Genomic DNA, 25,551 nt, shown 5'->3' with positions numbered 1-25,551 from the left:
TTACGCGCTGCGGCAGGCCGTGCGAGCTCAGTATTCCGATCCCTTCTACCACACTCGCACTACAATGATGGATTAAACATTCTTGATCCTTCGCGAAGCATATTGAAATCAACCATAACAACACTAACTGTACTTAACTTATAAAGTCCTAAAACTGTTATTTGGTAAGTACGAAAATACTAAATGCAGTGCAAATGTACATAGGGGCTGTTCATAAATTACGTCATCTATTTTTGACCCCCCCATCCCTCAAATCATCCAAAAATCATGCTTCGGATGACTCTGTTTCCTCCTACGTCATGCTACCATCATCCGATGTCCAGACCCCCCCCCCCCCTCCTCCCATTTGAAACGACGTAATTTATGAATAGCCCCATACTCGTACTTATGAACGTATATTACTCGAAAGAAATTATAGGTACTCGCTTATTTACAAGAAACAAGTTACAAGAAACTGAAGATACACAGGGTCTGATGATGGAGCTGGAAGGTGGCCACGGGTACCAGTCTATCATGTAACTAAACCACTTCGTGTTTGGGCTCGTTTGATTCGTCTCAACAAGATCTTTGACACTGAAGATACACAGGGTCTGATGATGGAGCTGGAAGGAGGCCACGGGTACCAGTCTCTCATGTAACTAGGCAATTTCGTGTTTGGGCTCGTTTGATTCGTCTCAACAAGATCTTAGACACAAGACAGTACTCAGGGTCTGTTGTTGGTTGATTGGTAATGGTGACCACCTTCCAGCTCCATCATCAGACCCTGAGTACTATCTTAAGTCAAAGATCTTGTTGAGCCGAATCAAACGTGCCCAAACACGAAGTGGTTTAGTTGCATGGTTGATTGGTACCGGTGACCACCTTCCGGCTCCATCATCAGACCCTGAGTACTATCTTGTGTCAAAGATCTTGTTAAGACGAATAAAACGAGCCTAAACACGAAGTGGTTTAGTTGCATGGTTGATTGGTACCGGTGACCACCTTCCGGCTCCATCATCAGACCCTGAGTACTATCTTGTGTCAAAGATCTTGTTGAGACGAATCAAACGAGCCCAAACACGAAGTAGTTTAGTTGCATGGTTGATTGGTACCGGTGACCACCTTCCGGCTCCATCATCAGACCCTGAGTACTATCTTGTGTCAAAGATCTTGTTGAGACGAATAAAACGAGCCTAAACACGAAGTGGTTTAGTTGCATGGTTGACTGGTACTGGTGACCACCTTCCGGCTCCATCATCAGACCCTGAGTACTATCTTAAGTCAAAGATCTTGTTGAGCCGAATCAAACGTGCCCAAACACGAAGTGGTTTAGTTGCATGGTTGATTGGTACCGGTGACCACCTTCCGGCTCCATCATCAGACCCTGAGTACTATCTTGTGTCAAAGATCTTGTTGAGATGAATAAAACGAGCCTAAACACGAAGTGGTTTAGTTGCATGGTTGATTGGTACCGGTGACCACCTTCCGGCTCCATCATCAGACCCTGAGTACTATCTTGAGTCAAATAAATACATATAGAATGTCAGGTCGTTTCAGATATTTTTAATCCTGTCCGGTAGTTTATTAAACTGTACCATTATAAATTATAATACTATAAAAACAGTGCTAGGATCAAAGTCTCTCGTTGCGGTTTACACGCACACAGTATAGCGTTTTACACGGCGCCCGCCGCACACAATGATAAAAAACCTCGTCGTCGCCGTTGAAAATGTGCGCAGCCGACCGACACACGTCCTACCTGTACAAGCTCTGCCGCGGCACTGAGCTGGCGAGCGCGCGTCATCGGTAATATAGAGTAGTTTTCAAAAAATTGCCAAAAAATTATAGTAGAATTTCATAAACACTAATGTATACCAACAGTATAAGCAAACGTTGCAGATTGCTTGAGTATGAAAATTACTTCGATATTAAGTAGATTTTCGTAGAAATTGACACTTGTTTCGGAGAGAAAATTGAGTTCGTTTTACTTTGATTTTCTCTTTCTCAAAGGTATGTAGGAAAAATATCGTTTGATATGCCTAAAGTACAGGGTATTAGTAATACAAAATAGCCAGGTTTAGCAGAGTAAACTTCTCAACATTTCCAAATAAGAGCTTGCCGTTCAGTGCTTCACGGGGTTTTTCGGAAACGACCATCAGAAAAAAATTCATTACTAATTTAATAAGTCCTTTTTCTAATATTTACAACGATATTTAAAAAGATAAGAAGACGCTTTTACTGGAACAAGTACTCATTGTTTCTAATAATGAGCACAAAGTCCTGAATTTCGTCGACTAGAATCATCAATTTTGCATTATTTCGACTTTTCTTGTAAGAGCGCTCTTAACATCAGACCGGAAAGAGGTTGGGGATAATATGGAAGTATTGTGTCAATTTTGTTACGTCTTTTTGGTGTATCGAGATGATTTTTGAGGACCTACTAGTCAACATCTTCAATCGTCCGTTGGTTAGTTGCCACTTTATTTCTTAATTTATACAAAAGGCCCGTGTTCTGCGTAGAACTTTTTACGTTTTAATGGTAAGACTATTATTTTAAAACATAACCAACCATTCCTTTTGGTTTTGCTATATTTCCCGGGAATTTCATTCTTTAAACTAGCAACCCCAGCGTACGCCACTTACTTCCATTCGTTCACGTGATCCATTCATTTGAATTTCGTTCGTTTTAACGTAGCAGGGAGCGGAGCGGCATAACGCCTATAGCGGCTAAGAAAGTTTTGGTTGTGCGGTGTGGTGTAACGTTCAGTGAAATGGCATCTTATGAATTTATTACGTTATTACTGTGTTTAACAACGAAAGGTAAGTTAAAACTACAATGAAACATATCTAAAAGTATGCATTTAATGTTAAAAAACAGTCTTAAAACCGGTATGTAATTGTATCGTACACAAAGGTGTTCGCGTACTCAATTGTTTTGGTTCCATGCACGTAATACGTTTACAGACACACCCTTTTAGCACGTTTCTTAAGAAAACACCATGTAAACAACCTAATTTATGCTTAAAAAGTTACGAAATTAATAAAATCAAGTTAGAATTCACATTATATTAACTTATGAATCATCTACGTACAGTTGATACATCGTATAACGGACTTTTCGAACGTTAAAACTCTTTAATCTAGTTACGAATTAAATTTAGGGCCTAATAATAGGTTTACCACTCAAAATTGATGTTGTAAATAGCGTTTTTGGATCGCGACCGGCCACCCTTCGTCTATCGATTAATTTTGCCGCTCCATTGGGTAAAAACAGGATACTAGGGGTGATCCGAAGCGCGATAAAGGGTGTAATAAATTAGGAGTTGTAAGCTTTTAAATCAACCATTTGTTAAATAATAGTGACAATTAGGGTGTCAATGCTTTAGTGATTTTTTGATGGTATCACTGGAGCTTTTATTCAATTATCCTTTGTTGAAATATTTTTTTTAATGAAAAAATGTGTGCAACTTGTGTAAGATGTCCTTTTTCACATGCCTTTACCTTATTTAACAGTTTTAGGCAAATTTACCTTATTGTTGGAAGATAGTGTTGAAAAAATTTGTTGTTAAAGTTGAGTTCCAATTCAAAACAAAGTAATAGAGTCAGACCAAGAAAAGTCTGCGCGGATTTGACAGCCCATGCAGTGCGAGTGTTATTTTAAACATCAAACTTCTATGAAATTATGACATATAAATCCATACACGGCGGGAAGAAGTTGATATCTGGCGGGAAAAAATTGAAGAAATTTGAACCTTATGTCATTTCATTTTACGAGGGTAGTCCCAGAAGTGACCGACCTGACAAAGAAAACAAAAGAAAATCTAAACTTTTTTTTATTATTTTTCTACATAATCTCCTTTTAGTTCCATGCACTTAGCCCAGCGATGTTCGAGAGCTTCAACACCTTGTTTGTAGTGAGATTTGTCGAGGTCTTCAAAATACCCATCAACCGCAGCCTCCACTTCATCATTGCTGGCAAATCTTTTACCACCAAGCCATTTTTTAAAATTAGGAAACAAAAAATAATCGGAAGGGGCCAAATCAGGCGAATAGGGTGCATGAGGAAGTAATTCGAACTTTAACTCGCGGATTTTGGTCATGGCCTTGGCACACGTGTGTACTGGTGCATTGTCTTGGTGAAACAAAATTTTTTTTTTCGCCAGATGTGGTCGTTTTTGACAGATTTTTTCACTCAATTGATGCAAAAGGTTGGCATAATACTCGCCATTGATAGTCTTTCCTTTCTGAAGATAATCTATGAAGATTATCCCACGGCAATCCCAAAAAACGGAGGCCATGACCTTTCCTGCTGATGGAACTGTTTTAGCCTTCTTTGGGGCCGGTTCTCCTCTTCGAGTCCATTGCTTCGACTGTTCTTTCGTCTCTGGTGTGAAATAATGCACCCACGTTTCATCCATAGTAATATAACGCCGCAAAAACTCCGCTTTATTGTTGTGAAATTTTGCCAAACACTCGGTCGAAATATCTTCGCGATGTATTTTTTGTTCGTCTGTGAGCAATCGCGGCACCCACCTTGCGCACATCTTTTTCATATCCAAATTTTCAGTTAATATGCGATGTACAGCACTTTTTGAAATACCTGCCATGTCTGCTAGCTCGCGTACTTTCAATCGACGGTCATCTAATACCATTTTCTGGATTTTTTTTACAGTTTCTGGCGTAGTCACTTCATTTGGTCGACCACATCGATGTTCATCTTCACAACTAGAGCGACCTCGTTTAAACTCTGCCACCCAATATTTTACTGTTGTAAACGATGGAGCAGACTCCCCCAAAGTAGAATCTAGCTCCGTTTTAATACTAGTTGGACTAAAACCTTTCAAATGAAAGTATTGTATCACATAACGATGGCCAATTTTCTCCATGTCGGAAAATTTGTTCACAGCGTTCACTATTGATGGCTACTAAACAAAAGACAAACGACGCTATGTGTTCGGATTTCAAATTTAAACTTTATAAAGAGGTATTCTGTTTTAAAAAAGTATTTACTCAAAATAAAAACCTCTTTAAGTGTGTCAGGTCGGTCACTTCTGGGACCACCCTCGTAAGTTCAAATTCCTGCAGTAAAATATCTCGAGTTATCATGTGAATATTTCGGAACTTAAGTATGATAATCAACTGGCGCTTTTTGTGATGGAAAACATAGTGAGGAAACCGACTAATCCCAATAAGTCCTTGCATCCCCTTTTAATACAGTCATTATATGTTTTCAGACAAACAAATTAATATAGTTTTCAAACCTGTGTGACGTGATACGTCTAGGTGTACTGTTTAAAATGCACCACTCTCCCCCCCCCCCTCCACCTGACGCTCGACCCCCCCCCCACCTTGAAATGTGTCCCCGTTGGTAGTTTTTTGGCATTCTCACGAAAACTATAATAGATATCAAAAAAGTGTCAAGGACAGAATTAATCCTCATTAAATTTAGAACAAAAATGGTCTTATGTGTTTTATTATAAGTTGGACGGTATTCAAGCTATAAGTACTTGTATAACCTTAAAATAACAAAATAACCATACTAGTATGACGAAATGCAGAATATCTTCAAAACGGCTAGACCGATTTTAATAAAATATACCTAAAAAATCACCGCAGTGAAGCCAGCTATCAAACAAAAGAAACTACATCAAAATCGGTTCATCCGTTTCGGCGTTACGAAGTCACAGGTAAACACAGAAATACAAATTTTTTTCAACTGCACCCAATAATTTTGTAAACCGATTAATTTTGATCAATTATTTTAATGGGATCATGTCCCTTGAAGTTTTAGCTTTACGAAAAGTTAAAAAACATGGAAAACGGCCCAGTATTTTTCAAATTATCGGCATTTTCCCGATTTGTGAGTGGTTTCGTGTTATCACGCGCACGAGTTGCCCTTGACCCCTATAAAACGGGGGGTAGGGGAGGGGTTGTTATCAGTCACTTATCAGAAATTGACCGGTACACATTTCTGCATATTTTCCCGTAAAGAAGACCTGTGAAAAATGGAAACCACTGAAGCTGAAGTCCGCCAAGTCGTCCAGCTCAGCTCCTGCAAGAGGGGCGTAGCCAACGTTCAGTAGCTGCCACGCTGAATTTAAGTCAATCTACAGTTTGCAGAGTTTACCAGAGGTTCCAACGGACTGGATCCTTTACTTCAAGACCAAGAAGCGGCCGCAAAAAGTGTACATCAGAGAGGGACGACCGCTTCATTGTCACAACATCTCTCCGAGATCGACACCTGACAAGCGTTGCCATCCAGCAGCGTCTGCGTGAGATACGAGGAGTGGCTGCCAGTGAGTGGACAATAAGAAGACTTAAGAAAGCGAACTTGACACCCAGGAGGCCTGCAACGGGGCCCAGATTGCTGGCGCGACACCGTACAGCCCGAAGAGAGTTTGCAGAAAATCATATGGACTGGACCATTGAGCAATGGACCCCAGTTCTCTTCTCGGACGTGTGCAGAATATGCTTGAATGGATGTGACCGAAGAGGAAGAGTCTACAGAAGGCCAGAAGAACGGTTCGCCCAATGTTGCTTCTCCGAAAGGGTCGCCTATGGCGGTGGATCCGTGATGTTCTGGGACGACGTTTCCTACGACGCGCGAACAGAGCTGGTTTTCGTGCCTGGCGGGGGCCGTGGCGCGACCCTCCTGGGTGTCAAGTTCGCTTTCTTAAGTCTTCTTCTTATTGTCCACTCACTGGCAGCCACTCCTCGTATCTCACGCAGACGCTGCTGGATGGCAACGCTTGTCAGGTGTCGATCTCGGAGAGATGTTGTGACAATGAAGCGGTCGTCCCTCTCTGATGTACACTTTTTGCGGCCGCTTCTTGGTCTTGAAGTAAAGGATCCAGTCCGTTGGAACCTCTGGTAAACTCTGCAAACTGTAGATTGACTTAAATTCAGCGTGGCAGCTACTGAACTTTGGCTACGCCCCTCTTGCAGGAGCTGAGCTGGACGACTTGGCGGACTTCAGCTTCAGTGGTTTCCATTTTTCACAGGTCTTCTTTACGGGAAAATATGCGGATATGTGTACCGGTCAACTTCTGATAAGTGACTGATAACAACCCCTCCCCTACCCCCCGTTTTATAGGGGTCAAGGGCAACTCGTGCGCGTGATAACACGAAACCACTCACAAATCGGGAAAATGCCGATAATTTGAAAAATACTGGGCCGTTTTCCATGTTTTTTAACTTTTCGTAAAGCTAAAACTTCAAGGGACATGATCCCATTAAAATAATTGATCAAAATTAATCGGTTTACAAAATTATTGGGTGCAGTTGAAAAAAATTTGTATTTCTGTGTTTACCTGTGACTTCGTAACGCCGAAACGGATGAACCGATTTTGATGTAGTTTCTTTTGTTTGATAGCTGGCTTCACTGCGGTGATTTTTTAGGTATATTTTATTAAAATCGGTCTAGCCGTTTTGAAGATATTCTGCATTTCGTCATACTAGTATGGTTATTTTGTTATTTTAAGGTTATACAAGTACTTATAGCTTGAATACCGTCCAACTTATAATAAAACACATAAGACCATTTTTGTTCTAAATTTAATGAGGATTAATTCTGTCCTTGACACTTTTTTGATATCTATTATAGTTTTCGTGAGAATGCCAAAAAACTACCAACGGGGACACATTTCAAGGTGGGGGGGGGTCGAGCGTCAGGTGGAGGGGGGGGAGAGTGGTGAATTTTAAACAGTACACCTAGATGTATCACGTCACACAGGTTTGAAAACTATATTAATTTGTTTCATTTTCCCATACATTGATTACATAGAATGACTCAATTATTTGGGTTAGAAGGTCAGATGGCAGTTGCTTTTCGTAAAAACGACTAGTTTGACCCATCTGATGCCAATTCTCAGAATATGCTACAAATTTGTAATTTCACTTGAACACCCTACAATGAAAGAATTATTGTAGTTGTAATTTTTTTTCAGCATGGGGTCAACGGACACCGACAATCTCTCACATAACTCAAGAGCAAATCAGAGACATCGGCAGCCAGGTGGAGTTAGAATGTTCCGTTCACTACGCACAAGAATATCCAGTGCTATGGGTAAGATTCAAACTAGATCTAACTAACTATAGACGACCAGCCTGGCCCAGTGCTGCCCTCCTAAGCTAAAAAGCGGTATTTGAATAAAATTTTCATTGAAAATACGTCCTTTTAAACCGTCTTTTCAATAAAAATGTTATGCAAATACCGCTTTTTAGCTTAGAAGGGCAGAGTGGGTAGCAACCCTGCCTATGAAGCCGATGGTTCTAGGTTCGAATCTCGGTATGGGCATTTATTTGTGTGTTTATCATGAATAATTTGTTCCTGAGTTGTAGATGTTATACATAATTATATGTAGGTATATGAGTATGTAATTAGAATAGAATAAAATATTATTATTCGTAAATACACAGACAATAGACATAAATAAAGAACCGGGCAAGTGCGAGTCGGACTCGCGCACGAAGGGTTCCGTACCATAATGCAAAAAAAAACACAAAAAAAAAGCAAAAAAAAACGGTCACCCATCCAATTACTGACCACTCCCGACGTTGCTTAACTTTGGTCAAAAATCACGTTTGTTGTATGGGAGCCCCATTTAAATCTTTATTTTATTCTGTTTTTAGTATTTGTTGTTATAGCGGCAACAGAAATACATCACCTGTGAAAATTTCAACTGTCTAGCTATCACGGTTCGTGAGATACAGCCTGGTGACAGACGGACGGACGGACAGCGAAGTCTTAGTAATAGGGTCCCGTTTTACCCTTTGGGTACGGAACCCTAAAAAGAACAGAGTTAAAATAAAGTGTCACGAAATGGCCCCATCTCAGCATGTTGCTGGTTGCTGACGACTTCCAGCGCTGATCTTCAGATGAGACCATCTTATAAGTACAGTCAGCAGCAGAAGTTGCTAAGCGGGCGAGGTGTTCAAAATTACCTTGACACGCTCTTGTTCTCTTAACAATAAAGTCGCGTCGAGATCATTTTGAACACCTGACTCGCTTAGCAACTTCTGCTGCTGACTGTATGTATATCATCGCATAGTCTACTACCCTTAGTACAGATGTAGTGCATAATTGTTTTCCATCGTATTTTCTCGGAAACGTTCGTATTTGTCATGCTACGTCAGTCAACCTCAGTACTTTTTGTATAGAGACTGACTGACATAGCAAGACGCGTTTGCACATTTCCGTGAAAATACGAAAGAAAAAAGATGCCCTTAGGGCCCCCCCACATCTAGCGTCTTTCGAGCGTCGGCGTCTACACTACAACTCTATGGCCGCTGCTCGACGCAACGTCGACGCAACTGCGCAGCGACGTCATTTTCCATAGCGCTGACCAGACGCCGACGCTCGAAAGACGCTAGATGTGGGGGGGGGGGGGGGGCTAACATTTTAAACTCTCGCGTTTTGTACACATATTTAATTACACAAATGGGTCTACCGCGATATAACTTCATTGTTGCTGTTTCGTTGCTGTTGTTTGCTGAAAAGTCGGAATTAAAGGTAAAAACAATGAAATTATATCGCGGTAGACCCGTTTGTGTAGTTAAATATTTCTGTAAGATTGTCCCCAAATATTTATTATTCACTAGTCTAGACACATAAACTGATTGCAATATCTCTAAATGACGTTTGTTATTTGGACTGTGTGTTTATTATTATATACAAAGGTCAAACAACAAAGTCGGTCAATTATTAAGGGTTATCTCATCCGTGTTCCGAAATCCTTGTTTATTTTGTGGTAAGATAAAGAGAGGCGTAATAGAGAATACTCTCTCCAGGCGTTATGCCTGGGGACCGAAGTCCACCAAGAGTTAGAAGCAGTAGCGGATTTGCAGTCTGCCGCCCTAGGCCCCAGGCCCTGTAGCCGCCCCTTTCAAGGCACCCATAATATTGACTGCATTTTGAGTTATTTCTTGTTACCATCAGCGGATTTTTTGTCACAATTTGCCGCCCCTAAATATCTTGCCGCCCTAGGCCCGGGCCTCCTGTGCCTCAGGGCAAATTCGCCCCTGCCGGGCTAGCACATGATTGGCGCGACAGTATCTCGCGGCGACATAGACTACCCGTCCCTCTTTTGTTAACATAGTTTGTAAAAGACGGGTAGTCTATGTCGCCGCGAGATACTGTCGCGCCAATCATGTGCTTGGGGTGCTGGTTAAAAGAATAGATACAATGTTTTAATCTTTGGATTTCATTAAGCTGCACCATAGAGAAATATAAGTAAAGAAAGAGTGGTAACACCATACATCAGTTTTCTTGCCAAAACGCGAGTTGTTTCGTAGTGGACATCTAGCGTCAAGAAGTGGAATTTTCAGTACCGCTAGTTGACACCGATGTCACAAGTGACTGGCGAAACATGTACCTACTGCCAAAGACATATGTAACTTCGTATAAGACGAATAAAGTCTAAGGAAAAAACGTGCCTCGGAATTCAAGAAATAGTCATTCTCGAATAGATGCCGCACACACCTTTAGCCTATACTCGGCTAGATGGCGTGACGACACCGATTCATAATTAACAATTTTAACACATAGATATCAGTGAATGATCATGGATCAAAATGATATAAAAATAATAAAATACTAAATAAAATAGATATATAAATATAAAAATAATAAATTTTATACTTATCATTTTTTGTTTTTGCATTATGGTACGGAACCCTTCATGCGCGAGTCCGAGTCGCACTTGCCCGGTTTTTTTTCTCTATGGCTGTAGGTACATTCTAACGTACTGAACTCCTCCATTAAAACACACTTAAGTCACTCCTTAACGTACCCCCATGCTCAATTCGAAGACAAGCACACAATCAAGAATTTATTGTATCTCAAACATTGTCAATGACTAGGGTCACAGTCAACGCATGACTGCTTTGTATAGGGGGCCACATCCACCATTCAATTTTGATCATACCCCCCTTAGTACCACAAGGTCTTATGTGTGAAGAATTGGTACGCATTTGGGACCTTTTCTATGGAAAGGAAGTAGTGGTATTTTTATTACGTTACGCTTGAATTGTGATATTAAAATGACATTTGGTTGGGCTTTTAATACTTTTAATAGACAGTATTTTATCACAGTACAAGAACAGTAGTGAATCTTCATATAAATGTGCCGCTGCCGGCTTGAATGTGTGCGTGCGCGCCGGACGCCGTGTACGCACGCGCTGCCACGCACACATTAGCATAAAATACGGGGGAATACGGTGGCGGCAGTGTGGGCTGTACCGCGACTTTGATCGCGTGCATTCGAGTACGCTGCCACCCGCTCGCATTTGTCTGCTCTCGGTAGGCCTCAGTACAGCTCGCCGCGGTCTTATTGTATTGTAGGAACAATTGCATCATAAGTCAGAAACGCACATGTGACACCCTTAATTTAGGAACATCCATTGCCTACGAATACCGCTTAGCGTTACTTATTAGTCTCCATAGGCTACGGAGGCTAAAATCGAGAAAAAAACTCTTTAAAAATTGAATTTAGCGCTACACAAGTACCAGGGCCTCATGAGTTACGAGAAGGTGTCGTTGACCAACCCGCCGCGGGGCGCGGGCGCGGCGGCGGGGTCGGGTATCAGTATGAAGGTACAATAAAAGTGACAACCCTAAGCGCCAACGCAAGAGTAGGCAAATAACTTGCCGAGCGGCCTTAGATTCACTACTGTTCTTAGTGTAGTGTGCTTTTATGAAGGACGTCGGTTAAACTAAACAGAATAACGATTCATCCAAAATCAAGTGAGAAGTTTAGACGAAGCTAAGTTGGCAGCGATTTAGATAGTCCAGGTGCAAGTGTTATTTTAAACTACTTACCTTAATTCGGTTTTTATTTACTATTAGTTTATTTACAAAAAAAAAATGACGAAGCCTGTTGCGGATATCATCATTGGTTTGTTTTGGACGAAGCATGTTGCGGATTTGCATTTGTAGCCACCTGACGAAGCCTGCGTTGTGGATATCCTAATTAAAAATTTGATCATAATATGTGACGTTATCTATGAAAAGGGACATTATTGTCGATGGCGCTTAAGCCATTATTAACGATGCTCCGATATAAATACAATGCCGCGCGACGCTGTGCGGCGTAAGCGCCATTGACAATAAGGTCCCTTTTCATAGATAATGCCCCATATTATAGATGTTAAATAAAGATGATTTTCTTAGTTTATTTACGTATTGGATATATATAGAGATATTACAGTAACTGTCTAAATACTAAACTAAATAAATAACTAGCTTAAATCTAAAAGGGGTCATTCTATTTGCATTGTTTTGATTTGTTATGTGTTATGTACTAATTTTATTTTATTTTATATTTTGATGTTCGATTCTAATTCTTATTATTATTCTAAAAAAACGATCATCATACGACAAGTAGTACAAGCTGAAATGTATGTATATTTTACCTGTATGAAAATTGTATATTGTGATAAATAAACTAAACTAAACATTAACCTTTTAACCGCCATAGAATATTTCATCGAGCATGCTCGTGTCGACGGCGGAACGAAGTTTGTCTTATTTTCTTATTTATCAGACCGCGGCGAAAAGAGTCCAATTTTGTTTGTCTTATACCGGGTGTGGCCTGTAACACGAGCAAATAATTAAAACATAGATTGAACTCCTCAAACGGTGACACTTTTGTTCAACGACTTTTTAAAATGATTAAGTATTTAGACTCCCTATTTTTCATACAAAATAAATATTATCTTCAATGGACGCCATCGCCACGCCATATCATTGTGATTGACGTTGCTTGTCACGCCTTAAACATAACAAAATTCGCAATATATTGCGTTTCAGAATAAACTTTAAAGTGTATTAAAAATCAAACCACAACTTATTTTTAAAAGTCGCTGAACTAATGTGGGTCAGTATGAGGAGTACAGCCTACAGTAAAAATTTTTGCTGATATTACAAGCCACATCCGGTATATCAGTCTAAGGCGGTTAAAAGGTTGATTATGTCACACGAATTTCTAGGTATTTTGATCCCTCCTTGTCACATTTGCCTTGCAATACCCCAACCCCCTGGTGTGACGTCACATTTTTAGCAATTTTGTTTCCAACGAAATCGGCAATTCGAATTAGGTATTATTAATATTTTTCTCCAAATATTGTAATTTAGTTTAGTATTTGTGTTGTAGTACAGTCGAGTGCATAAATATGTATACATTTCTTCACCTTAATCCATTGCAATGAGGTGAAAAAATGTATAAATATTTATGCACTCGACTGTACCTCTGTATATTTAATTATGTAAATAAATAGTTTTACTCACCTTAAACTTTATTGTTTCCAGTTAAGATTCGACCGGATAAAGACCACCGAAGCTCTGCCCCTGTCATACAACTCTGGTCTCATCATACGAGACTCTAGGTTCTCGCTACGGTATGACGCGGCCTCCGCCACTTACACACTGTCGGTACGTATCAGATCACTTACAAGATGGAGACCTTATTACAAAAGGCATAAGGTCCACCGATGTACAGTAAATAGTTTTGACAGTTTTAAAAAAGAAGCCGATTTGACTAGTAGGAAAGTAGTCCAATATTTGGTTTTTAGGGTTCTGTACCCAAAGGGTAAAAACGGGACCCTATTACTAAGACTCCACTGTCTTGTATGTCATGAACCGTGATAGCTAGACTGTTGAAATTTACACATATGATGTATTTCTGTTGCCACAACAACAAATACTAAAAAGCACGCAACCCCCGGTGGGCGAGTCCCACTCGCACTTGTCCGGTTTTTTCGTAACCAATTTGCCATGTTTCGTCAGGTCAAAGATATCCAGGAGACGGACGCCGGCTGGTACCAATGCCAGGTCATCATATCAGCCTCGAACAAGATCACGGCGGAAGTGGAGCTGCAGGTCCGCACACCGCCCATCATATCTGATAACTCCACGAGGAATCTCGTCGCTAGCGAAGGAGAAAGTAAGTACAACCATAGAGTAATATATGTAAAGAAAGTGTGGTATAGTGTGTAGCTTTCAAACAGAGCTCGATGGCTAATCCCATTGTCCACTAGTTTTTACGAAAGCGACTGCCATCTGAGCTTCCAACCCAGAGGGTAAACTATGCCTTATTGGGATTAGTCCGGTTTCCTCACGATGTTTTCCTTCACCGAAAAGCGACTGGTAAATATCAAATGATATTTCGTACATAAGATCCGAAAAACTCATTGGTACGAGCCAGGGTTTGAACCCGCGGCCTCCAGATTGCAAGTCGCACGCTCTTACCGCTAGGCCACCAGCGCTTTTCAATTAAAAGGCACATTAAGATTGTTTACCTTATTGAATTCTAAAAAAACGAACTTATAGATTGTGCCTGACTGTGGTGGTGGCGCCCCCTACGCAGAGTTTCACGTAATATTCCCTATTAATTAAATTATATTATTCAAGGCGCTGTGATGGAATGTTACGCGGGTGGCTTCCCGCCGGCGAAGATCTCGTGGCGTCGCGAGAACAACGCCATCTTGCCGACTGGAGGATCCATTTACAGGTAAATAAATAAATTATTAGAGATGCCACGAATATTCGGCAACTATTCGGTATTCGGCACAGCTATTAAGGCACAGTATGTGTTAATCTATGAATTTACTGAGTCGGTAGTGCTGCACTCTGGCGGCAGAACATTGCAGTAATATCCTATTATTATTTTAGTTTATAATTTGTATGTTTAATCTATTGTAATGTAAATGTTTATAATAAATATTGGTATCCCCTATTTAACGTATTATTATTTTCAGGGGCAACACGTTCAAAATCGCCGCCGTGCACAAAGAAGACCGCGGCACTTACTATTGCGTGGCCGAGAATGGCGTCGGAAAAGGGGCTCGGCGTAATATCAACTTGGAGGTCGAGTTCGCGCCCGTCATCACCGTGCCCAGGCCCAGGCTAGGACAGGTTAGTAAGAAGAAATAAGTTTTTGGCAAAAAATTCATTTTTAGTACAAGCTTTTATCGCTGACTGTACTTTTCTTTCAATTCAATTCAATTACTCCTAAAACAGTCGTTAAAAACCCCTAACACAAATAGGTTTCATTGTTTTATCACATAGTACCTATGGAGTTGTACCAATGAGTTTTTCGGAACTTATGTACGAAATATCATTTGATATTCACCACTAGCTTTTCGGTGAAGGACGTTGGAAGGAAACGTTGTGAGGAAACCTGCATACATCCGCGAAGAAATTTAAAAGTGTATGTGAAGTCCCCAATCCGCACTGGGCCAGCGTGGGGACTATAGCCTAAACCCTCTCATATTTGAGAGGCCTGTGCCCAGCAGTGGGACGTATATAGGCTGAATTATTGTTACTGAAGTGAAAACTTCTTTAGCGGCGCTGTGCACTTTTTGAGGTGGGGAAAAAATGTTAAACTCGAGACAGCGTAACGCGTAAGGCGCTTGCGTGACGTCATGTCAATGTTTTTGATTTAAATGCCATCTAGTGAGTTTCCCTCAAACTGGTATTAATATAACTGTAGTAAGTCATGTAAGTCATACATAGTGCTGCAGATATTTTGTACTAGATGGCGCTGTTATTAATATTTTGAGTTACAATGTCGTTGAGTTTTCACTTCTGCCGGCCTCCATTGTTATTATTATTGCCAAATATTTATTCAGTGGTACCATATTCCAGGCGCTGCAATACGACATGGACCTGGAGTGTCACGTGGAGGCGTACCCTCCCCCAGCCATCGTCTGGCTCAAGGGCGAGTTCCAGCTGGCCAACAACCAGCACTACAGGTATACAGGGTGGCCCATTTATACAGTGGTACCATATTCCAGGCGCTGCAATACGACATGGACCTGGAGTGTCACGTGAAGGCGTATCCTCCCCCAGCCATCGTCTGGCTCAAGGGCGAGTTCCAGCTGGCCAACAAGCAGCACTACAGGTATACAGGGTGGCCCGTTTATACAGTGGTACCATATTCCAGGCCCTGCAATACGACATGGACCTGGAGTGTCACGTGAAGGCGTATCCTCCCCCCGCCATCGTCTGGCTCAAGGGCGAGTTCCAGCTGGCCAACAACAAGCACTACAGGTATACAGGGTGGCCCATTTATACAGTGGTACCATATTCCAGGCGCTGCAATACGACATGGACCTGGAGTGCCACGTGGAGGCGTACCCTCCCCCAGCCATCGTCTGGCTCAAGGGCGAGTTCCAGCTGGCCAACAAGCAGCACTACAGGTATACAGGGTGGCCCGTTTATACAGTGGTACCATATTCCAGGCCCTGCAATACGACATGGACCTGGAGTGTCACGTGAAGGCGTATCCTCCCCCCGCCATCGTCTGGCTCAAGGGCGAGTTCCAGCTGGCCAACAACCAGCACTACAGGTATACAGGGTGGCCCGTTTATACAGTGGTACCATATTCCAGGCGCTGCAATACGACATGGACCTGGAGTGTCACGTGAAGGCGTATCTTCCCCCCGCCATCGTCTGGCTCAAGGGCGAGTTCCAGCTGGCCAACAACCAGCACTACAGGTATACAGGGTGGCCCGTTTATACAGTGGTACCATATTCCAGGCCCTGCAATACGACATGGACCTGGAGTGGGACGTGACACGCAGCATATTTAAACCTACTTGGTTCGTATGAATTAGTGACACAATTAAAAAAAGCTATAACTCACTATAAGAATGACTCACGTTAGACCGGGCCGTGTCCGAGCCGGAGCTTCCGGCGCTTCGTTTTCTATGGAAAGCCCCACGTGATCACCGATCAGTATAAGTATAAGTATTTATTTGCAAAGAATAAGTAGGTACAATAGTGTCTTTGGTGGTAAGTGACAATTGGTTTCTTATTCTGCTATTTGTACTATACAAGTTGTACTAGCATGCAAAAATCTTAAAACTACTCCTAATCTGGCTGTATATCTTCAGAGAGGAAATCTTTTACACTGTAATAGCTTTTATCAGTCAATAGCTTCATCAATTTATTTCTAAATCTATGTACAGGTAGTTCTCTTAACGTTTTTGGTAGTTTGTTAAAAAGTTTCATGCACATAACAAAACAGTGATTAGAATATAGTGCTGTCCTGGGAACACAGTTATGAACCAGCCTTCCAGGATCCCGTTGATTTCTAGTAGAGGCGCTTTCAGCTGTTGTAAATAAATACATATGCTTTTTTACAAACATGCAGATTTCCAAAATGTATAAACATGGCAGCGGTAAGATTCCAAGTTTTTTGAAGGATGGTTTGCATGTTTTGAATGGGGCTATATTACAAATAGCACGTACACATTTTTTCTGTGCTACGAATGGAATATTAAAATTCGTGCAATTTCCCCACAAAATAAGCCCATATCTTAACACTGAACTAATATATCCATGATACGCTGCTAACGCTGTATGTAGGCCTGATGAGCGTCTTAACTTACGTAGTACATATACAAATCTATTTAGTTTACAACGAATATTTCCTATTTGTGCTTGCCAATCCAAATGTTTATCTAAAATTAGTCCTTAAAAACTTACACTTTCCATTTCTTGAATTGTCTCATTTCCGTAATGTATATTAATCTTAACATCTTCGCCAAGTTTGGAGTTAAATTGTATATAATTGGTTTTACTAATATTAATTTGCAAATTATGTATTTCCAGCCATTTTATAACATTACTTAAGGTCTCATTAACTTTACATTCATGTTCTTCAATATTTTCATTCTTTTTTGATGTAACAATAAAGGATACGTCATCAGCAAACATAACAGATTTATATGGAATTATATCTGGTAATTCGTTTATATAGGCAATAAATAATAAAGGTCCAAGTACACTACCTTGCGGTACACCAAAATCGTTACATTTGAGCTCCGATCTGAAGCCGGTTTCTACATTAAGATCGTTGAGTTTTACAATTTCTACACATTGTTTCCGATTTTTTAAATAGGTTCTTAACCAGTTGAGTGCAAGACCTCTTATACCATAACTTTCTACTTTGTCTAAAAGTAACGAATGGTCTACAAAGTCAAAAGCTTTTGACATGTCTAGAAAAATAGCTGTAGCATGTTGTTTTTCGTCTAAGCATTTGACGATGTGGTGAATTAGGTTGAAACCAGCAAGTGTCGTTGATTTATGTTTTTGAAAGCCATTTTGCTCTAGTTTTATTATGTCAAATTTATTAAAGAAGCTACTTAATCTTTTGTGCATGCACTTTTCAAAAATTTTTGCAAATATTGGTATAAGAGTAATGGGCCGGTAGTTTCCCATATCCTTTTTTTCTTTTTTTTTAAACAGGGGCTTTACTATTGACAATTTGAGTAATTCTGGAAATGTGCCGCTTTCGAATGAAAAATTAACTAAATGTGTGATAATTGCACTAAGTTGAGATTTACATTGTTTAATGACATTTGTACAAATACCGTCAAATCCTACCGCATGCGAATTATTTAATGAAGTAATGATACTCATTATTTCTTTTTCTGTATATGGAATTAAAAACATACTATTATGGTTATAATTTGAATTTTTAGGAGACTCTCTATTCCTTTGGCTATCTAGTTTTTTGTCTTTAACGTCCGATAATCCAATAAAATAGTTATTAAAACAAGATGCTATTTCTTGAGGTTCCATAATTTCTTTATCGCTTAGACATATTTTTTCTATATACTGCTGAATGTTTTTGTTTTCCGTTTCTCTTTTTATTATATCCCAAGAGGCTTTACATTTATTTTTACTATTAGCTATGTACTTACTGTTACTAATCTTTTGCGCCTTATTTATACATTTCTTCAGCAGTTTTGTGTATGTGTAATATTCACTTTTCTTTTGCTCAGTTTTTCCCTCTTTATAATATTGGTATCTAAGTGACCTTTTAGTTTTACAACTTATTTTGATACCATTTGTTATCCATCTTGGTTTCTTAAGAAGTCCACACGTGACTTTTAGGCGTTGAAACGGAAAACAAAGATTATAAAAGAGTAAAAATCAGCCGTCATAGATAATGACATCTCGGACGCCTCGGCCCGGGCACGGCCCGGTCTAGCGTGACTCATCCCTTAAGGCTTGGCCACACACAGAGCGCGACGCAGCGCCGCGTCCGCGCCGCGTGATGCCGACGCGAAGCCTGGTCAAACAGGGCGCGCGCCGATCGCGCCGGCCTCACGCTCTCAACACGCCCTCAAGGCGCGCGTGAACGCGGCGCGGCCGCGCGGGAACGCGGCGCACCGCTCGCTGCCTAACGTCCGATCCTACTGATGTGACCTTGCGCGACGCGGCGGGCCGCCGCGTTCGCTCGGCGCAGCGCTGCGCACGCGCCGCGCGGACGCAAGGAGCCGCGCGGCGCGGGGCGCGACAGAAGCGGGGCGTGATACCGGCGGGACGCAGTCTGTTTGACGTCGGTAACCTGTTAGCATGTGCCGCGGTCGCGCGGCGTGGACGCGGCGCGGACGCGGCGCTGCGTCGCGCTCTGTATGTGGCCAAGCCTTTATGTTATAATTTTTATTTTCAGAATTCAGAACTCAAGCGGGAACAATATAGGCCTTTTTTAGGGTTCCGTACCCAAAGGGTAAAACGGGACCCTATTACTAAGACTTCGCTGTCCGTCCGTCCGTCTGTCACCAGGCTGTATCTCACGAACCGTGATAGCTAGACATTTGAAATTTTCACAGATGATGTATTTCTGTTGCCGCTATAACAACAAATACTAAAAACAGAATAAAATAAAGATTTAAATGGGGCTCCCATACAACAAACGTGATTTTTGACCAAAGTTAAGCAACGTCGGGAGTGGTCAGTACTTGGATGGGTGACCGTTTTTTTTTGCTTTTTTTTTTCGTTTTTTTTTTCAGTATGGTACGGAACCCTTCGTGCGCGAGTCCGACTCGCACTTGCCCGGTTTTCATTTAATACACCTGCATGAAATAAGTTGTGTGATGAGTAAACATTCCGTTTGATGATTGATCTTCCTTCCAGCATCTCCCACTTCGCAACGGCCGACGAGTTCACCGACACGACACTCCGCGTCATCACCATAGAGAAGCGGCAGTACGGGCTGTTCACCTGCAAGGCCACCAACAAGCTGGGGACTGACGAGGGCCACGTGGAATTATTCGGTGTGTATTCTATAGAATATATAAAATATACGCTTCTGAGTTCACCGACACGACACTCCGCGTCATCACCATAGAGAAGCGACAGTACGGGATGTTCACCTGCAAGGCCACCAACAAGCTGGGGACTGACGAGGGCCACGTGGAATTATTCGGTGTGTATTACATAGAATATATATAATATACGCAATATTCTGAGTTCACCGACACGACACTCCGCGTCATCACCATAGAGAAGCGGCAGTACGGGATGTTCACCTGCAAGGCCACCAACAAGCTGGGGACTGACGAGGGCCACGTGGAATTATTCGGTGTGTATTCTATAGAATATATATAATATACTAAAAATTCTGAGTTCACCGACACGACACTCTGCGTCATCACCATAGATAAGCGACAGTACGGGATGTTCACCTGCAAGGCCACCAACAAGCTGGGGACTGACGAGGGCCACGTCGAATTATTCGGTGTGTATTCTATAGAATATATATAATATACGCAAAATTCTGAGTTTACCGACACGACACTCCACACACAACACAACAACAACCACAGAAAACAACACAGCTCAACAGCAGCAGCAGCTCAGCAACAGGTGGTGAACAGGGCTCTGCAAACCCCGGCCCGCCGACAGCGTTCCAATCCGGTTCACACGATATGCCTAGGAATTTCTTGATCTGGCGGATTTTACGATCGGTCGCCGACATGTACTCATAACTACCCTGGGGTAGTTTTTTTTTTTTCAAATGCGATGTATCAATGCTTGTGATGTAAACCCGTGATTTCATTATGAACTTCCCTTTGTACAGTCGCCGTCAGATATATCGGAGCGGCCAAGGTGTTCACAATATCTGAGCACGCGCTCTAACTCCCTGACAATAGAGGCGTGTTCAGATATTTGTGAGCACCTTGGCCGCTCCGATATATCTGGTGGCGACTGTAGGTCTGGACCTATCCTCATATTTTTGTTCGGATTCAGTACTTAGACTAGTCAATACAGCTTTTATTCTATTTTATTTTTTGATTAGGTATTTAATGTTGCTAGAGTTAGACCAAGGAAAGTCTGCAGCGATGCTAGCCCACGCACTGCAAGTGTCATTTTGAACGTCAAACGTCTATGAAATGATGACGTATAAATAACACTTGCACTGCGTGTTACTTATACGTGCACAGCAGTCAAAATCGCTGCAGACTTTTTTTGGTCTAACTTGCTTATGAAAATGAAACCATATTTCTTTGTCATTTCTTTTAAATGCGATGTGTCAATGCTTGTGATGTAAACCCGAGATTTCATTATGAACTTCCCTTTGTTTTGAAGTATATTAAGACACTAGATAGAGTCGGACTAAGAAAAGTCTGCAGCGGATTTGATAGCCCACGCAAGTGTTATTAATACGTCATTATTTCATAGAAGTTTGACGTTTAAAATAACACTTGCCCTGCGTGGGCTATCAAATCCGCTGCAGACTTTTCTTGGTCCGACTCCATTTTACAGACATTTCTGCTTCGTAATGTTCCAATATAACAGTGTTATTTTAGCATGTTTTTTGTCAGCCGACTTCCAAAAGTTCTCTTTTGACTTTGTATTTAACGTGTTTATTATTTTATCCTCCTAAGGCCCAAGGTCCTACCTATAGTACAAATTCAGTGCAATAAAATTTAAATCATATTCGATTGGAACAGAGTTGATTTTGCTTTGTTTCGTTCATTTTTTGATCAACGCAATATCAACTCTATTTCCTACAGTAAAGGTTCAAGTTTCTGTGGCAAATATTGCATTTTTCATTTGTATGGCTGGGCCTTAGGAGGATATTACTGAGGCTCATTGAGTCATAATAATATGTGATGTTATCTATGAAAAGGGACCTTATTGTCGATGGCGCTTACGCCATTATTAACGATGCTCCGATATAAATGCAATGCCGCGCGACGCTGTGCGGCGTAAGCGCCATCGATAATAAGGTCCCTTTTCATAGATAATGCCCCATATGTAGTACCAATATCTATGTATGTATACTGCAAAACGTAATTCAAGACCCAAAAAAGTAAGAAAATGTTGCCACTTTTTACCAGCGCGTCTTGTATTTATATAAAAATAAGTAAATAAAAGTACCTAGGTACTTTTTTAAATCGTAGGAGTAAAATTACTAATCCCAATCCCAATAAGGCCTAGTTTCCCCTCTGGGTTGGAAGGTCAGATGGCAGTCGCTTTCGTAAAAACTAGCGCCTACGTCAAATCATGGGATTAGTTGTCGAGCGGACCCCAGGCTCCTATGTGAGCCGTGGCAAAATGCCGGGATAACGCGAGGAAGAAGAAGAGGAGTAAAATTACTAATAAATAAATTATCTTAGCGTGATTATTTATCAATATGAATTTACTATTTTACAAACAAATTATTGCAGTGGCAACATTATCTTAATTTTTTTGGTCTTAAATTACGTTTTGAAGTTTAAGTGCACGCAGTGCAAGTGTTATTTTAAACACCAAACTTCTACGAAATTATGACGTATAAATAACACTAGCACTGCGTGGGCTATCAAAATCGCTGCAGACTTTTGTTGGTCTAACTTTAACACCTTTTTAATTATGCATTTTGGAAGTCGGTTGTATTTTTTTTTACAAGCTTTTATTTAGTTTCATCTGACCGTTGTCTGTAATCAAATCTTGCAAGTTAAATTTGATCCACTTCCCGGTTTCCGATTGAGCGAAATTTTGCATACATACGTATGTCGGGTGACAATGCGATATTATGGTGTCATCGAGCTGATCTGATGATGCAGACCAGAGGTGGCCATAGGAACTATGTGATAAAACAACCAAACTTAATTCTGTTTGGGGTTTTCATAATTGTCTCGATGAGTATTAATTGCCTGTGGAAAGAAAAGTACAGTCGGCGATAAAAGCTTGTACCAAAAATGAAATTTTTGCCAAAAACTTGTTTGCCCTCAGTAGCCATTTTGAGTATTTTGACAGTAGTTATTGTGGCATGTTTGTAGAAACCATAATCCCGGTGTGTCCGCCGGCCTGCGGCCAGACGCGGTACGCTGGTGGCGCCACCTCGGTCGCTCCTTCAGCCCTGCTCATGTGTGGGTTATACGCTACACACGTTCTAAGGAGGTATGTGTAGTTATTATGTGTGTTAATGTGTTGACATGTAAAATACTTATATTTTATCAATAAAAGTTTGATCGGGCTTTTCGGGTCGGGAATGATTTACACTAGCCAAATAACAGGTAAAAAACCGGCCAAGTGCCAGTCGGACTCGCGTTCCAAGGGTTCCGTATATTACACAATTTTTAATAATGTATTTTTTATGTGAAACGTGAGTGAAATCTCTTTAAAAAATCCGTAGGGGTCGGAACAAAAACTGTAATTAAGTCCGACTCACGCTTGACTGTACATTTTTAATAGGTTTTTCTGTCATCTATAGGTATAGACCTATTTTATGTATTTTTTTTCAAAATTTTAGACCTAGTAGTTTCGGAGATAAAGGGGGGGAATGGTCATTTTTTGCCTATTTTCTTGAATAACTTCTAAACTATTTATTCGAAAATTGTAAAAAAAATATATTTGAGATCCTTACAATAAGCTCTTTCATTTGATATGTAATATGATATAGTTTGAAAATTTTTATTTTTTAATTTTTTCATTTACCCCCCAAAAGTGGCCTCCATGTTTAAAATTCATTTGTTTACGTTACATGTCCGTATTTGGGTCACAAACTTACATATGTGTACCAAATTTCAACTTGATTGGTCCAGTAGTTCCGGAGAAAATCGGCTGTGACAGACGGACAGACAGACAGAGGCACGAGTGATCCTATAAGGGTACCGTTTTTTCCTTTTGAGGTACGGAACCCTAAAAAACTGTAAAAAACGTTACTAATTTAACATTTCTAAGCACATTTGGACCTTACTACCTACGTTTAATTCATAGTTTTGGTAATTATTTTACAATAAACAAAGTTATAAATACACGAAGTCATTCCCGACCCGAAAATCCCGATGTATGTTTTTGATTATATAGCACTGATGTTCATAGCACGATTTTTGACTACGAACGTTTAGTTTTGTGGATTATGGTGGGCGGAATGTTACCTGACTTCGTTTTATTAGATCTGTGGACTTTGGTGGGCGGAATGTTCACTTAATTCGTTCGCGGAGAAGGTATGTATATTTAATATGGATCAAGTCATCAACAGACGACATACATGGTTATACATAATATTTACTATAGTAGTCACCCTTACCATGTAGAAATTGAAGATTTACACGTATCAGTAAAATTTAGTGTTTGCATGTTTTGGAATTTGTTTTATTGGTAATTATACTTCGTTTCTTTTTAGCATTAGAAAGAACTTGCAAGAAGGTAAGCGACATCTTGACATGACTTTTAATTGAGAAACGCCTTTTAAAAATCAAAAACTATTACATACTTATGAAAGCAGAAGAATATAAATGATCGTATTAGATTCATAATTGTTACATATTTGCCGTAACTTATTTTTAAAATGTGTTTTTCAATTAAAAGACACATCAAGATTGTTTACCTTATTTCTAATGCTAAAAAACCGAACTATAGACTCTATTATCATATTTAAATACACCCGACGTTTTTTCGTTTTTTTGTGATAGCGAGTTTAAGCCAAGACTCCTATAAAGAAAAGTATAGTCTGCAATAAACTTTACTTACTTACTAGAAGCACCGCCCACAATCTCTGCTTTGTCTTAAGGTTGACTGGTAGAGAATGTTTTTAGGCATTAAGTCCGCCTTTTGTACCATAAGTTTGCTTTTGATTTTTGGTATTTATTTAAATACTTTTTTTTTCTTCAGAATCGCCAATCCCAGATATTAACTATCCGGGCCTGCGTCCGGATCCGCTCTACTACGGCAGATACAGCGGAGCGACGGACAAACACACAAACATACACATATCGTTAGTACTGTTCCACTTGTTTAAAATGGCGGCTAAGTTTATACTTTAATAACTGTATTAGACACAAAAATCACCAATCGGCTCGTACAAATGAGTTTTTCGGATGTACGAAATATCATTTGATATTCACCAGTCGCTTTTCCTTGAAGGAAAACATCGTGAGGAAACCGGACTAATACCAATAAGGCCTAGTTTACGCTCTGGGTCGGAAGGTCAGATGGCAGTCGCTTTCGTTAAAACTAGTGCCTACGCCAATTCTTGGGATTAGTTGCCAAGCGGACCCCAGGCTCCCGTGAGCCGTGGCAAAATGCCGGGACAAAGCGAGACAAATGATAACATTAAATCTTGTGTGTGACCCAATTCTTAAGGCCGGTACAGACTGACAGTTTTTTCCATACAAGCTGCAGTCGGGTTGCAGTCCATCTGTATCGGAACTTAGTCCCTAAAGCAGCGGTCGGCAAAAAGCAGCCCGCGGGCCACATGCGGCCCGCGAACCTCCCTGGCTATTTTGTATGTAATATTGATTAACAGAAATGTCTGATTAAGTCATAAATATTAACAAAGTGCGGCC

The 25,551-nt window shown here is 40.7% G+C and overlaps 1 protein-coding gene across 1 annotated transcript; it reads left to right on the top strand.

Annotated features, from left to right (window-relative positions):
* The first annotated feature begins 2,646 nt into the window (after positions 1-2,646).
* Positions 2,647-24,968, top strand: LOC134677930 (lachesin). The gene is made up of 10 exons (XM_063536376.1): positions 2,647-2,799; positions 7,926-8,044; positions 13,286-13,408; positions 13,763-13,919; positions 14,387-14,486; positions 14,734-14,890; positions 15,623-15,729; positions 19,907-20,046; positions 23,041-23,161; positions 24,878-24,968. Exons 1-10 carry the CDS (start codon positions 2,751-2,753, stop codon positions 24,897-24,899), a joined length of 1,095 nt encoding a protein of 364 aa, XP_063392446.1. The 5' UTR covers positions 2,647-2,750; the 3' UTR covers positions 24,900-24,968.
* The last annotated feature ends 583 nt before the right edge of the window (positions 24,969-25,551 follow it).

The sequence above is a fragment of the Cydia fagiglandana genome, chromosome 27 (assembly GCF_963556715.1).
Source record: "Cydia fagiglandana chromosome 27, ilCydFagi1.1, whole genome shotgun sequence".
Lineage (NCBI taxonomy): Eukaryota > Metazoa > Arthropoda > Insecta > Lepidoptera > Tortricidae > Cydia > Cydia fagiglandana.
Note: the sequence above shows the minus strand (reverse complement) of the source record. Positions and strands in the feature narration are given on the sequence as shown.